The sequence below is a fragment of the Mustela nigripes genome, chromosome 3, assembly GCF_022355385.1.
Source record: "Mustela nigripes isolate SB6536 chromosome 3, MUSNIG.SB6536, whole genome shotgun sequence".
Taxonomy (NCBI): domain Eukaryota; kingdom Metazoa; phylum Chordata; class Mammalia; order Carnivora; family Mustelidae; genus Mustela; species Mustela nigripes.
In genome coordinates, this window is record NC_081559.1 from 12,463,987 (window position 1) to 12,478,303 (window position 14,317).

At 45.8% G+C, this 14,317-nt stretch overlaps 2 protein-coding genes across 2 annotated transcripts in view; one reads left to right on the forward strand and one right to left on the reverse strand.

Moving 5' to 3' along the window:
- Nucleotides 1-14,317, forward strand: part of LOC132013437 (aldehyde oxidase 2) — a 78,417-nt gene that overhangs the window by 47,875 nt on the left and 16,225 nt on the right. Inside the window, exons 26-31 of the mRNA XM_059393153.1 lie at nucleotides 557-784; nucleotides 5,304-5,399; nucleotides 7,250-7,378; nucleotides 9,269-9,343; nucleotides 10,073-10,125; nucleotides 11,267-11,381. Coding sequence (XP_059249136.1) covers nucleotides 557-784; nucleotides 5,304-5,399; nucleotides 7,250-7,378; nucleotides 9,269-9,343; nucleotides 10,073-10,125; nucleotides 11,267-11,381 — 696 coding nt within the window. The remainder of the gene's footprint in view (nucleotides 1-556; nucleotides 785-5,303; nucleotides 5,400-7,249; nucleotides 7,379-9,268; nucleotides 9,344-10,072; nucleotides 10,126-11,266; nucleotides 11,382-14,317) is intronic.
- Nucleotides 1-14,317, reverse strand: part of LOC132014431 (basic proline-rich protein-like) — a 55,760-nt gene that overhangs the window by 13,173 nt on the left and 28,270 nt on the right. The gene's annotated exons all lie outside the window — the stretch shown is intronic.

Genomic DNA, 14,317 nt, shown 5'->3' on the forward strand with positions numbered 1-14,317 from the left:
CACACATTCCAGAGGCGATGGGAAAGCTTAGAGTCGATCTGCTGTTTGTCACCAGAGGCAGTGCAGTTCCTCTGTAGCAGAACAAATCTTGAGTTGTGACAATACATCCTTGCTTTGTTATACAAGCTACCAACTCTTCCTCATCCCCTGAACCTTGTAGGAAAATAGGAGTATCTGCTTCCCTCAGCCCCTCCATCCTGCTGCCCTCCAGGGACCAGTTACTACCACTACCCTCCGCTTTCAGTGGGGAGGGGAGAGGAAGAGCAGAGGGAGAGGGAGAGCAAGCTGCCTGCTGAGCAGGGAGCCCACTGTGGGGCTCAAACCCAGGACCCTGGGATCATGACCTAACCGAAGGCAGACGCCCAACCGACTGAGCCACCCAGGTGCCCCTAACTCCCATTATTTTTGCAAAATCACATGCTGTTCAAAGAAAGAAGCAGCACCTTGTCTTCTCCCCATCAAAGTTTGTGTTTTAATTTGGAAGTTTTTCAAGTCTCTCTTTTGCAGTCAGTTTCTGTCTTACCATAGCTATCAACTTGACTTCTCACCATTTCAGATTAGGGAGAAAAACATGTACAGAACAGTTGATAAAACCATCTACAAACAAGCATTCAGCCCTGAGACCCTGATAAGATGTTGGAATGAGTGTCTGGACAAGTCTTCCTTTCACAGCAGAAGAATGCAAGTGGAAGAGTTTAACAAGAAGAATTACTGGAAGAAGAAAGGCATGGCAATCGTCCCCATGAAGTTTTCAGTCGGCTTTGCTGCCACAAGCTATCATCAGGTAAGGCTTTTCTACATGATAAATAGCCCTCAGAAGGGATGCACTTCTCACCCTGTCGGCTCATGCTGACTTTGGGAGAAGGTCACATTCCCCAGGCACCGAGCCCCTCCCTCCCCCAGCCCCCCACCCCCCCAGAGAAATGTAAGAAAGCTCGGAGCAGCTGCCCCATCCGCAAGCTCGTGCAACGCGGTCCCGCAGGAAACATGGCTCTGTGGCAGAAAAGGGCATCAGGAAGCCTGCTAGCTGCCGGGTCTCAGCAGTGACCACGATCAGCACCCCACCCCACCCCAAATCATCCCTATGCCAAAGGGAATGAGAGCGCACAAGGCCTGGGGTGCTGAGCTCTCTGAGCCCAGGGCTTACGGCTTGGGCAGGAAGTGGGCTTCTCCCGGTCTGTGCCCCAGGCCCTCAGCTCTCCTCCGTGCCCCAAAGTCTAGGCAGAGAGGTCACTGCATGTTGCCCTGACAAGCTGGCTATTTCCAGTCACCTCTCCCAGGAATCTATGTCAGTTCTAGTGGGGAAACGGGTGCATGGTCCAAAAGTCCTTCCAGGGAGATTGCAAAAGGAAGAGGCAATCATCCTCTGGGAGAGACACTCAGGGGCCCCATCCAGAAGGCAGGAGGAAAGGTGGCAAATAGATTAGTCCATTAAATAACACAGGACTGGTATAGACGAGTGTCCCCAGCAATCCCAATGGGTGCCCTATGGGGAAGCTGTTTAGAAAATCAGGAAATGTTATCGCCTCCCCATTATTGTCCACCAGAAGCAGAAACTCTGCAACTGGTAAAAGCTTATACACATTAGATCTAAATCTAAATATAAAAATGTATTAGATCTCCCTGTGCATGTACCAGTGAAAGCATTTTCCCACTTAACACCCAACTACCAGTAGCCAATAGACACCCATGCATGCACACACATCAAAAGCTGCCCTGCCCGAGGAAACCCTTCTCATGGCATAAAGCACTTGCCCCCAGACTCCAAGCAACTGGAGTCGGGTGGACCCGAGCAATGCTTGGCCCTGCCGCTTACTAGCTGTGTGATATTAAGCAAGTTACTTAACCTCTCTGAGTCTCAGCTTCCTCGATTATAAAATGAGAATAATAATCCTTTCTCTCAGGATTGATGAGGACTCAACAAGCTAATAAAAGCAAAGCACTTGGCAGGGTTCCTGGAGCTCTGCGGAGCTGTCCAAGGCTGCACACTCCCCTCCCCTAGGAGACCTCAGATGCACCTCTCAGGGCCGCAGCTCCCCCAGTGAGTAGGAGGAGACTCCTGGTCTCCTGAGTCAAGGCCAGCAGCCTGTCAACAGGGCGGTGCACAAGGTTAACCGTCACCACTGTGGGCCTGGACTGATTCAGCAGCTGGAGGAGTGAGTCTAGATATCTGCCTGTGTGGTTTTCTTTTTTTCCTCCAACACCAAATGCTGTGTTCTTTTCCACACCAATCCTCAAACAACTGAGCGGGAATCCAATTCTGACACTAACTACCCAGATCTAGCACAGGCCCTACCGATCAAGGGCTAAGCCCCACGAGTCTGCCTCCATTTCCATCACCAGCAAAAGTGAGGTGCCCAAGCTATTCACACTCTGCCCGGGCAGCTACAAATTCAGGGGTTTCCACTGCCCACCTCCCTTAGGTTCGGTGATTTGCTAGAGCAACTCACAGAACTGTGGAGAGCACTCTGCTTACTATCATGACCAGTTTGTTACAGAGGACAGCACCGAGGAAGAACACACAAGGCAAAATATGTGAGAGGGGAATGGGGCTTCCACGCCCTTCCCCTCCAGCTGGTGGCTGTGGCCACCCACCCAGAAGCTCCCCAAACCCCGTCGTTTGTGAGTTTTATGAAGCATTCATTACACAGGCACAGCTGATGAAATCATTGGCCAGTGGTGATCAAACTCAATCTCTGGTTCCTCTCCTCTTCCTGAAAGTCAGAGGGTGAGGCTAAAAGCTGAAACCCTCTAACCACGTGGTCGGTTTTTCTGGCAACAGTTCCTACCCCCTACAAACTGTCTAGGATCCTCCCAAGAATCATCTGAACAGCAGACAAAAGACAGTAAATTCCCAGAATTTTTGGACCTCTGTGCCAAAAATCAGGGACAAAGACCATATATTTATTTTTTATTATATGATACGTCCCCTCACCTGTATGGCTGCCCTTCGCCTAAACCACAGTCTACTCTGCCATCATCCAAGGGAGCCAACTTCTCACCTCAACACACACAAACACAGCCTTATATCAAGGAATGGCTTTAAAGCTCGATTTGAAAGGCCTCCAGTTTCTTCACAGAGATCCAAACTGATGTGTCCAGGAATCACCAGGCTCAGAGTTGAAACGTGTTATTTCAGGGCAGCTGATGACTCACAAAGCTGGAACACCTACTCTCCAAACTAGGCATGGGGAGCACCATCAGAGGGAGTCAGAAGGCCCACAGTGATAAATACTATTATTAGCATCTATAAGCCTGGGTGCCCCAAAGCTCCTCCAAGCCATTGAGATAGAATACAATGAGGTCCTAATTCTTCCCCCTTCTCTTCCTCCTCCTCCTGGAATGAAAAATACCACATTTCCATTGGTCCAATTCAACAAACATTTATTTAGTGTCTCTGTGACTCAGCCTTCTCTTAGTTCTCTACAGGACACGAAACCGAATGAGACCAAGTGCTCTCCTTCCATGAGATGCTCCGAGAAGGGCGGGTCACCCCCTTTATTCACTGCCTGCAGCTGTCATAAGGAAGTACCACCGACTGGGTGGCTTCCAACAACAAATGTATATTCTCCTGGTTCCTGAGGCTTGAAGTTCAAAATCAGGGTGTCTGCAGGGCAAGGCTCCTCAGAAGTTCCCTTGCCTCTTCCAGCTTCTGGTTCTCCCCGTGTCCCTTGGCTTGTGGCCACGTCCCTCCAGTCCCGGCCTCCATCTTCACGTGGCCTTCTTTGCTGTGTGTCTTCACACAGCCTCATAGAAGAACATCAGTCATTGAATTTAGAGCCCATCCTAATCCACTATGATTCTTAACTAATTATATCTGCAAAGACTCTATTTCCAAAGAAGGTTGCATTGGAAGGTTCCAGGTGGGCAGGAATTTGCAGGGGACACTAGTCACCCCAGTTCGCCCCCGTAAGAGGAAGGGCAGAGAAGCAGGTGACTGATCCTTCCCAGACGGGAATGAGAAGTGTTTGCGGAAGCTCTAACCGAACAGAGACCAGAGGTATGGGTCTGACAGCCTGGGAGGCCAGGAAGTGAGAACAGCTCTAGCATGAGCACAGGTCAGGAAGGAGCAGCAGTAAGGCAAAGCAGGAAAAGATAGCGATGGGACGGGAAAGGTACACTAGACCGAATCCTCAAAGACCTCATGTGGTAATAAGGAGCTAGGCTTTGCCATACAGACAGTGGGGAATCTGGGCCCACCTTGCCCAGCGGTAAACCCGTCTTCCCTTACATGATTCCATGCAATTGTGTCCTTAGGGCCCCCTTCCCCAGGCTTCTCAAAAGCAGTTGGATCTGCCCTCCCAGGTCCCGAGGGCCCTTATACCCTGCCCACTGTCTCACAAATCATTCTGCCTTATGACCTGCTTTCCAACCTGTCCCCCATCCCAGTGGGAGCTACTACATTGTTGAGGAAGATCCACATCTTGTTCATCTGTGTATATCCAGAGCTGAGCACAGGTTGGCACAGAACATGCGTCAAGTACGTAATAAATGTTTAATTAGGTAGCTCAATGGTCATCCAGAAACTTTAAGCAGGGGAGTGACTTGCAAAGAGTTGGAACCAATAGTCATAACTCCTGAGTATCCAGAGGAGCTCCTATTAAGCCAGGTTCCTGGGACACCTGGGGGGCTCAGTCAGTTACGCATCCAACTCTTGGTTTCAGCTCAGGTCCTGATCTCAGTGTCAGGAGATCGATCCCCATGTCAGGATCCATGCTCCGTGTGGCGTCTGCTTGAGATTCTCTCTCCTTCCATTGCCCTCCTGCTCCCCCACTCATCCTTACTCATGCTCTCTCTTTCGTGTTCTCTCTCAAATAAAAAAATAATTAGAAATTATAACATGGTGACAGTGGATGACATACTTGTCCAAATTGTGTATTAGCAACCTAGTGTCCAAACTTTAAAAATCATGCATACTGGTCGAAATAGAAAAGCTGGGAAACTCTTGCTGGAGGTAAAGCCTGCACGGGGCACCTGCCACAGTTCTCCAGGGCTCACTGGTGGTGGTGTCACTAACCACAACCTCCACCCAAAAGCCTGGCCAAAAAATTTTAAATTAAATTTTCCAAAAAATTGTAAATAAAAAATATAAATAAATAAATAAATAAAACCAGGTTCCTAAATAGGAATGTTCTTTACAGGTGACTTTTGCCTAGAACAGAACTAAGCTTCAGAATCCCAGCAGGAAAGCTTGCCTCTCCGACCCTCCTCATTCAGTGAGACTGGGGTGTCACTCCCTCATTGGTTGACATCGAACCTCACTAAACTTGCACTGAGCTGTGCCTTCTGGGTTGTTTTATCAGGCAGCTGCCCTCGTTCATATCTACACGGATGGCTCTGTGTTGGTCACCCACGGAGGCAACGAACTGGGACAAGGTATTCACACCAAAATGCTGCAGGTAAGCTACCTACAATTAAGTCATTTATCTCTCTGTACATTGTTGACGTGACTGGCAGTTGGCACTAATTACAGGGGAGATGATCAAACCCTAAGGACTTGACGATTTGGTTGAAAATCTTCTTCCATAGCAAATGGAATGTCTGAGATAGCAGAAATCCCATGTACGTACGAATAGTCCCAGAACGTGGCCAGGCTTTTGGGTGGAGGTTGTGGTTAGTGACACCACCACCAGTGAGCCCTGGAGAACTGTGGCAGGTGCCCCGTGCAGGCTTTACCTCCAGCAAGAGTTTCCCAGCTTTTCTATTTCGACCAGTATGCATGATTTTTAAAGTTTGGACACTAGGTTGCTAATACACAATTTGGACAAGTAAGGACAAGTATGTCATCCACTGTCACCATGTCATAATTTCTAAAGTACATTTTAACACGCGCACACACATGTGCACAGAGTAGGAAGATAGGATCTCAAGAGAGAAAAGAGAATAATCCTTTAAATTGAATACATTTAACCATGACCAATTTATTAGATTACTATAGTACCTAGCTCAGTTTGACCCTCCAGCCCCTTAGCTCCTCTGGACTACGCCCCCTACATTCCACAGAGTCCTACAGGACTCCGCAGTTCTCGTACCTTGTAGCCCCTCTCCCTCCCTTCCCCAACTCCAGCCACCGACAGAGGCACAGGCGCCAGGTCTGGCTGGTCACAGCTCCTGGACGCACCGGCTGCAGGGACGGGCCCGGGGGAGAAGCGTGGGACCAAGATCCTTTCCTGCACCGATGTGCCGATGCTGGCAGAAAAGGACTAGCATCGCCTCACGGTTGCTGAGCTCCTGTGCTGTAAGCCAGGCGTTGTCAGAGGCCCTTCTCCTGCACCATCGAGGAAACATGCCTATTCCTGGAAATAACAGCCATCGTAGGAAGAAAAATGAATGTGAGAGGCAGCGAGGCAGCGAGAGGACCCTGAAGAGACCAGAAAGACTTCGGTGCAGATGTGTGTGACACAGCCTCCCCCTGTCCTTCCCAGCGAGGGGACCCAATACATCTCTTGGGCTCTTCATCACCAAACACCAATAAAATTGCCCCCCCTTTTTTTCTTTTCCCATTTTGCCTCTTTCTGGGGAAACTTAATCTTACAACAGCGTTAGTCTGTAGATTGGCACTTGGGAACAAGTCCGTAACTACAGACGTCGGGAGAAAAGTGTTTTTGCCAAAACTAAAAGACAACAGAAACCAAAATCGTGCTTTTTCCTTCCTTCCTTCCTTCCTTCTTCCCTCCCTCCCTTTCTTACTCTCGTTTTCTTTCTTTGTGATTAAATATCTTTCTTTCCACATGTGTCAGCTAGAGAACCTGGAAGAAAAAGAACAGGAAGGAAGAAAGCGGACAGCAAAGACTAGAGGAGCATAAACAGGAGGGAAAATAGAAGACAAAAGAGGGAGAATCGAAGGATAAGGCTGGGAGGACATGAGAGAAGACGGGCCCTCGAGGTCATTTGAAATTCGTCGGATGTTCATACCAACAGATTTAAGACCAACCTCTGAACCAGTTGGTCCCATCTCTCTCTCCCTGCCACTGTCGCCAAATAAAACTCAGGAAAAAAGTAAACCCTTCACATGCTAAACACACTAACTTTGAAAGAAGAACCACTATGGAATATTACCAAGAAAAGGCTTTAAAAATCAGCAGGGCTCTACTAAAAAAGTGGTTTTAATTTTTTTAAGACACATTAATTGAGGCTTTCAAGGATAACATGGATGTAATATAAACAGTAGGATTTTTTAAACTAAAAAAATGACTCACATCTTCCTAGAAGACTTGACCAGACTCGAAAATATTTGTTTTTCTCCCAGGTGGCCAGCCGTGAACTGAAAATCCCCATGTCCTCGGTGCACATCTGTGAAACAAGCACGGCCATGGTACCCAACACCATCGCTACAGCAGCTTCCATCGGCTCGGACGTGAACGGCAGAGCCGTGCAGGTGCCCTCCCCAGCCTGTCTCTCCCTTCCGCAGCGTGTCCCTATCTCGGGCTCTCCAAGCTCGATGCAGACACAAGCAGTTGGCTTCCGAGAAGTCATCTGTGGCATTAAACACAGTCTCAGGATAACCAGACTGTCAGAAGAGCGTGCTCATTTGAGGAGGGGACCCTGAGGGGACACGTAGACACGTAGTGTCAGCGGCTCAAACACGGCAAAAGCTCCTGCCTTGCGCACAGAGCGGTCCAGAGGGAGCGCTCAGGCATTAGAGTACCTGAGACTAATGGCAGGTCCTCCGCCTTCAGCGTGTGGCTCTCAAGGCTGCCCTGAGCGTCATCACCAGGGAGAAAGGACAGAGGGCAGACCAGGAAGAGATGCAAATCACTTCCACTAGTCATCGCCTGGCGGCACAAGTCTCAGCCGTGTCCAAGTGCAGGGGAGGAGGGGTGCGCCATAGGCCCAGCTGCTGTGGAGCAGGGGGAGAATGCTGCTTGGTGAATAAGCAGTCTCTGTCCCTGGGACACACAGAGAGAAGAAATCTGGGCGCCGAGTATTGCCGAGCTGGGCAGGTTTCCTCTGACACAAGCAAGGACCAGCAGGCAGAAACCCGGCCCCTTAGGTGTGGCTCCGTTCAAGTGTCTACATCAGGGCCGTCCTACCACAGCACTCGTGCTAATCCTTTGTGCTTATTTTCTAACTGATATTTCTTCTGCTAAATTTTCACTTTTTCAGAATAGACTATGATTCCTTAATTCAGAGACCCGATGGCATATACTTTTGAAGTCATGTCATGTTTCTGTTATAAACCTTTCCATTGGGACATTGTGGAGAGCATATTCTCCAAACCTTGCACTTAGGCTACCAAAAGGGACCATTTTCAAATCCATCTGACCTCCACAGACACACTTGTTAGGGGCTAAAATCCAGAGGTTCTTTCACTCAGAACAAACGTGGAGGAAACTTCTTGAGACCCAGTTTTGGGTAGGATCAAGCACAAGATAGAAATAGCTCAGTGTGTATGGGGGCCGTCAACCCAAACTAAGCATTAACCCATCTTCTGGAGTTTTATGTTTCTGTGTTAAGGATCAGAAACTTTCCAGATCTAGACTATTATAAAGACAAATTTAGTTATCTTCTCACTTCACATCCAAAACCAAGACCTTCCTTACAGTGGTTTGGGGGCGGATGGATAAACAGATGGAAGAATGGACAGAGAGTGGAGTAATATCTCAGACCCACAGGGCTGTTGCTATGTTATTGTTGCAGACCAGAAAGCACAAATTAGAATGGAAATAAGATGTTTTGGGACACCTGGGTGGCCCAGTCAGTTAAGTATCAGCCTTTGGCTTGGGTCATGATCCCAGGGTCCTGGGATGGAGTACGCATTGGGCTCCTTGCTCAGCAGGGAGCCTGCTTCTCCCCCTGCTTGCCACTCCCCCTGCTGTGTTCTCTCCCTCTCTCTCTAACAAATGAATAAATAAAACCTTTTTAAAAAATAAATTAAATAAAAATACTATAGCTTAAAGAAAAGATCTTTTGTTCCTTTGATTTTAATGGCTAGAAAATACAAAAGAAGGTATAAGTCAAAAATGTAGAAAAACAGAAGGAATTAAGAGCACAACTAGAAAGGGGAACTGAAAGTAGAAATTCAGCTGAGCCTGTATTTTTGTAGGAAGTGAACCAGGGAGGTTTTAAAAAAACCAATCATGCAGTAACTGATACTCTCCTCAAGGTCAGGGACTGTGTCTTCACTGTCTCTGTGTTCCCAGTGTATCCATATCAAGCACTTTGTAAACATTGATCAACCTGATCAGTTATCAATCACTATTCTTCCACACAAATCCCAACCACCAGGTCCTGCTCTAATGAGGCTTCCCTTCTTTACCCTCTCAAGGATGCTTGTCAGATCCTTCTGAAACGCCTTGAGCCCATCATTAAGAAAAATCCAGAAGGTACATGGGAAGACTGGGTAAGTGTTCCACTCTGTTCGTGACGACACATGAGAAAACAGTCCCAAGCAGGGCCGAGAGGAAAACACACAGTTTTTCTGGGAGGGATTTCTGCGTAAGGGCAGGATCATGAAAGCCTGACACGGCTACTCCATGCTGTGTACCAGGTACTTGTAAGAAAGCACATAGGGAGCAGCATCACTGAGAGGAGGAACGGAAGCATATGAAGAACACCCTGAAAGCCTTACCACTCTGCTTCAATAAGAAGAGGAAACGACTTAGCCTTCCTAAGCCCCCCCCACACACACACAGTTGTTTTAAATGGGGAGGAGGAAAACCAAAAGGCCTTATTGTTATTAAGCATGTCTCAAAGGAAATGACTCATCTAATCCAACTTTACAACATCCTTTCTTATCTCATTAGAACAGTTATCTCACACTCAAACTCTCATCGAGGGTCCTAACATTTAGAAACGAAGCCCCCCAACACCTTGCGAGCTCAGCCCCTCCGTCACGGATGTGCAGCAGGAACCTATTGTACTTGTTTAGTTCGGACAGCTCAGCCCAACCAGAAGGAAGCTCTTAGTGTACCTACCAGCTGAGGGAAGAAACGTTACAGTGAGTTCTATCACCGGCAACAAAGCACCAGCAACAATTACCAGATGTCAATTTTGATATAGGGAATATTTTCATTTTCACCTCTCAGATGATGTATCTATTTTGTTCTGACTAAATATGCCCGTTCTGCAGATAGAAGCTGCTTTTGAACAAAGAATCAGTCTTTCGGCCACTGGATACTTCAGGTAAAAATTACAATAATATTTGAACGGAGCTGATAAAATAAAAGGTGACCCAATTGCTCTGGGGCTTAGCTCCCTTATTTGTAAAACAAATTTTTATTATGTGGTCAGTGAGGTCCCTTCTAAGCCTAAGATTATATGATTTTATGTAAGCCTTTGAACTATGTCCAGAGAAATGTTAAATAATAAAAATACCCTTATTGCGTAAAAAAAAATTTAGTATAACTTAGAACATCCGATCATCATTTACTATTCATTGTTGAGTAGTAGAAAATACCGTCACTAGAAACAACTTCCAACTCGGTTTTACAAATCTCCCTCCCTCTATCATAAAACCTCTCTGTTTTGAGGCTCCTCTCTGGGCAGGAAGAGACTCATAGGATGGTCCCCAATCATCATTTGCTCCGTTTCTGTCTGTGGGAGGCCCTCCGTCAATTCATGCTTATTGAATGAAGCACAAAGAGAGCCGGCTGTCACGTTCAGGAAGTGTATGACATGAGTTTTATAACCTAGTGAAACAAATCAGCGAACTAAACACACACATGCACAGAGAGAGAGAAAGAAAATAGTAAAGCAGCTTTTTCATGAAGAAAGAAGAAGAAGGTGACAGCCCAGTGCCCTGTACTTGACGAGCTCGAAATCTCTGAGTTCAGTTACCAAGAAGAGAGCAAATCAGCCCTTTAGCCTGGCACGTGTTCCATTGTACATTAAGGCACTGAGTTCCACGCCCTTTTTTAACCATCCCTGAATCATCACCGATTCCACAGTTAGCACAGCCTAGGGGGTCCCTTTGGGAATGTTGATAGAATCAGCTGAGGTCCTCAATCCACAGGACTAAAGCTCAAACCCTACACCATGGATACAGACACACTGGGAGGTCCAGACCAAAACAGTCTGTCGGAGTCTCTCTCTTTTTGGCATCCTAACTGTAGCACGAAGAGTATCTTCTTTAAGTGGAGGCACATGAGAGTGCTGCTGTAATTAGCTGGGTTAGAAATGCAGATGGCAGTTTAAATGAGCTTAAAAAGCAGTTGAAATAAGTATCAATACAATAAAATACTATCATGGCTTTTAAAATGAGTCAACATTGTTTGGAACCCCACCACCACCACCACAAGCTGATGGGCTTTCTTTCTTCCATCAGGGGCTACAAGGCCTTCATGGACTGGGAGAAGGGAGAAGGAGACCCTTTTCCATACTATGTCTATGGAGCAGCCTGTTCCGAGGTTGAAATTGACTGCCTGACCGGAGCTCACAAGGTCAGCCGAAGATACCTTTCCTCTTGGCAAGTTAAAACAACAACCACAAAATTGTGCTATACGATAAATACTTGTAATTGAACAGTAAATTTTGTAATACTTGTACAACAAGAACAGGATTTTTTTTTTTTTCCAGTTCCTTGGGAAGGTCTAGAGATCCAGCCTCACGCTGAATTTCCACTTAAAAAGGAAGGAATTGCTCTTCCCAGTGGCTGGGGGTCGCCAGACGTAGGGGGTAGAGGCATAGTTGAAAGGAGTAGAGGGAGGTCAAAAGCTACAAGCTTCCAGTTATAAAAGAATTAAGTCACATAGATGTAAGGTGCAATGTGAAGACCACAGTTAATAATACTGTACTGCATATTTGAAAGTCGTTAAGGGAGTAGATCTTAAAACTCCTCATCACATGAAAAAAGAATGTTTAACCATGTGTGGTAATGGTAACTATGTTAACTAGACTCCTGTGATAGTCATTTCGTAATACACACAAATATCAAATTGCTATGCTGTACACCTGAAACTAATATAAAGTCATATGTCCATTATACCTCAACAAAAAAATTAAGTTAATTAAAAAAAATTTTTAAAGATGTAGTCAAAAAAGAATTGCTCATGATAGCCTAAAATGCATTGTTTTTTATTCCGTTTCAGGCAACAAAATTGCTTTCCAAAGTTTTTGCAAAAAAAAAAAAAATCTGTTCCTAAAGTAAGGTCAAGTTATCTAATCCAAAAGGAATAGGTCATTGAGTAAATTGTCTTGAGTAAACATTTGAGAACACATAGCAATGTGATGTTTCTCCGAAGTCAGTTATCCCAAGGATATTACTGTCCCTAACAAAACAGATGGGGCAGGGGTGAAAAAATAATTTTTATGTTTACTACTTAATCAAGCATCCTGCTGGAGGCAGAGTCATATTTAATCAAAAGCTAACAACTTCCCCCCAAAAAATGCTGACTTCCACCATAAAAGGTAAACCATGAATATACCTCAGGTATCGTTCTTAGAATAGAGAGACTACAGAAAACTTAAATATAATATAGTGTCCCCAGTAAGAGACTCTTAACCATAGGAAACAAATTGAGGGTTGCTGGAGGTGGGGGGGAATGGGGTGACTGGTGATGGGCCTTAAGGAGGGCACTTGATGTAATGAGCCCTGAGTGTTAAATGCAACTGATGAATTATTGAACTCTACGTCTGAAACTAACAGTACACTGTATGTTAACTAATTGAATTTAAATAAAATAAGTTATTTTTTAAAAAAAGAATATAGGGTCGCCTGAGAGGCTCAGTGGGTTAAAAGCCTCTGCCTTCGTCTCAGGTCATGATCTCGGGGTCCTGGGATCGAGCCCCGCATTGGGCTCTCTGCTCAGCGGGGACCCTGCTTCCCCCTACCTCTCTGCTTGCCTCTGCCTACTTGTGATCTCTGTCAAATAAAAAAATAAAATCTTTAAAAAAAAAAAAGAATATAGGATAACCAAAGTATAGTAATTGTTAGTAAACTTACAGAATGGACCAATGACACATTTAAATTCCATATACAGATTATTCCAGCATCATCTTGAACCATTCTTAGCTGAAATTAGAAATGGTCAATTTGGGGCACCTGGGTGGCTCAGTCAGTTAAGCATCTGCTTTCAGCTGGATCATGATCCCAGGGTCCTGGGATTGAGCCCCACATCGGGTTCCTTGCTTGGTGGGGAGCCTGCTTCTCTCTCTGCTTCTGCCTGCTTGTTCTTTCTCTCTCTCTCTCTCACGAATAAATAAATAAAATCTTTAAAAAAAAAAAAGGAAATGGTCAATTTATGTAAAATAGGAAGGAAATTGCAAATACTAACTGGAAATTCTTACCAAAATGACTTCTATTGTCCCATTCTTAGTAAATCTGTCCATCACTTAAACTTTATATAAATAAGATAGAAAATACAGTAAATGAAGGGATGTCTGGAGAGCAGTTGCCCTCCATTCTACTTGAGTTCACCCTTAGGGTACATTATCTCTCCATTTTCACTCTAGATCATTGTGAAGAAGTAAACTCATGAAATTAGGATCACAGATTGTTCATATGATTATTTTAAAACTGTGTTTCCTAATGTTTTTCACATCATGGCACACATAGATAATGATAATATTGGCACAGCACGATTTTTCAAGCAAGGAACTCATGTTTGCAGGTGACCAGCCTGAGGATCCTGTCCCAGACTCGCAGAAATCCAAGTGCCAGTGTCCTGACACACCTGTAACCCAGCCAGGGCTCCACACTCAGTGGAAAGATGTTTTTAAAGGTGTTTCTGGTTTTTTTAAGATTTTTAATTATTTATTTGACAGAGAGAGATCACAAGTAGGCAGAGAGGCAGGCAGAGAGAGGGGGAAGCAGGCATCCTGCTGAGCAGAGAGCCAGATGCGAGGCTCGATCCCAGGACCCTGGGATCATGACCTGAGCCGAAGGCAGCGGCTTAACCCACTGAGCCACCCAGGCGCCCCAAGGTGTGCTTTTTTTTGTTAAGATTTTATTTATCTGACAGGGAGAGAGAGAGCATGAGCAGGAGAAGGGGCAGAAGGGAAGGGAGAGGCAGACTCCCCACGGAGCAGGGAGCTTGACAGGCGGCTCTGTCCGAGGACTCTGAGACATGCCTGAGCCGAAGGCAGACACTTAACCAACTGAGCCAGCCAGGCGCCCCTGGAAAGTGTTTTTAGGAATCAACTAATATTCTGGTTCTCTACCCCATGGGTGGTGTTGCGAGATTTAGTACTAGCAAATAAAAATACAGGATGGCTGGTTAAATTTGAATTTCAGAGAAGCAGCAAATAAATTTCCAGTATAAATATGTCGCTGCAGCATTGGGGACACACATATTGTATCTGACAAGTCTAGCTGAAGGCTTTGGTATAAATCCCTGAAGAAACCAATCCCATGGGGATCTTCCAGAATTTATGGTAC